Genomic DNA, 814 nt, shown 5'->3' with positions numbered 1-814 from the left:
GGAGGGTTGGGGGGGCCGGTTCAGTCTCCAGCCTGCGTCCACCTTCCCTCCAACACCTCCACCCCTCAGCAGGCACCGAGGACAGACCCCGGGACAGAAATGCTGCCTGTTCAGCGCGTGTTTTGCTGGGTCACGGGGGCAGGGCACTGCCTCGTACCTCGGTTTCCCCAGCCGCACAACCCCCTCTGGTCCCCAGCTCACGGGGGCTGGGGGGGGGAGGGGTGTCAGGGGAGGGGTGTCAGAACTCACAGAGCCACCTGAGAGCACGAGCCCTGTGAAAGTTTCAGCAGCTTCTAGCACGGGCACTCTGCTCACGGCCTTTGCCGTGTGAGAGCGGCCCCAGCGCCCAGGACTTGTCCCTCCCGGAGCCCGGGTGCATCCTCGTGAGTTGGTGGCCCAGGCATCAGCAGGCAGTGCTGACTGCGGCCTCCAAACTGGGGAATTGCTCAGGGAGATGCTGCAACCACACTGGGGAGACCCACGTGCACGGACGGAGGCTGCTCCTCTGCGCACACGCACACACAAAACCCCCCTCCCAGGTCACGCTGCTCCTCAGCTGCCCCACACAGGCCTCGAACCAGCGAATCCCAGCAAGGAGCGATCACCAGGGGCACTAATCACGCTCTGCTCATCCCTACCTGCCTTCTGCTGGGCTTGGCCTCCTCCAGCGTGGCGGGAGGCTCGAAGGACTTCCCTCTAGGAAGGGGGAAATGTACAGCAGAGTTAAAGACCCATCACCTGGGCACCAGGGAGCCCTGCAGTAGGCAGGGTGCTCCCACCTCGTGCCAGGACACCGCGCACGCCTTCCCCTTAC

The 814-nt window shown here is 64.9% G+C and overlaps 1 protein-coding gene across 1 annotated transcript in view; it reads right to left on the bottom strand.

Moving 5' to 3' along the window:
* The window catches only part of ST6GALNAC2 (ST6 (alpha-N-acetyl-neuraminyl-2,3-beta-galactosyl-1,3)-N-acetylgalactosaminide alpha-2,6-sialyltransferase 2), a gene marked incomplete at both ends in the record, with an annotated part of 2,860 nt that extends 2,164 nt beyond the window's left edge, over positions 1-696 (bottom strand). Inside the window, one exon of the mRNA XM_010157317.1 lies at positions 639-696. Within this exon, the coding sequence (XP_010155619.1) occupies positions 639-696 (58 nt within the window). The remainder of the gene's footprint in view (positions 1-638) is intronic.
* Between the last annotated feature and the right edge of the window lie 118 nt (positions 697-814).

This window comes from Eurypyga helias, unplaced genomic scaffold (genome assembly GCF_000690775.1).
Source record: "Eurypyga helias isolate BGI_N326 unplaced genomic scaffold, ASM69077v1 scaffold43248, whole genome shotgun sequence".
Lineage (NCBI taxonomy): Eukaryota > Metazoa > Chordata > Aves > Eurypygiformes > Eurypygidae > Eurypyga > Eurypyga helias.
Note: the sequence above shows the minus strand (reverse complement) of the source record. Positions and strands in the feature narration are given on the sequence as shown.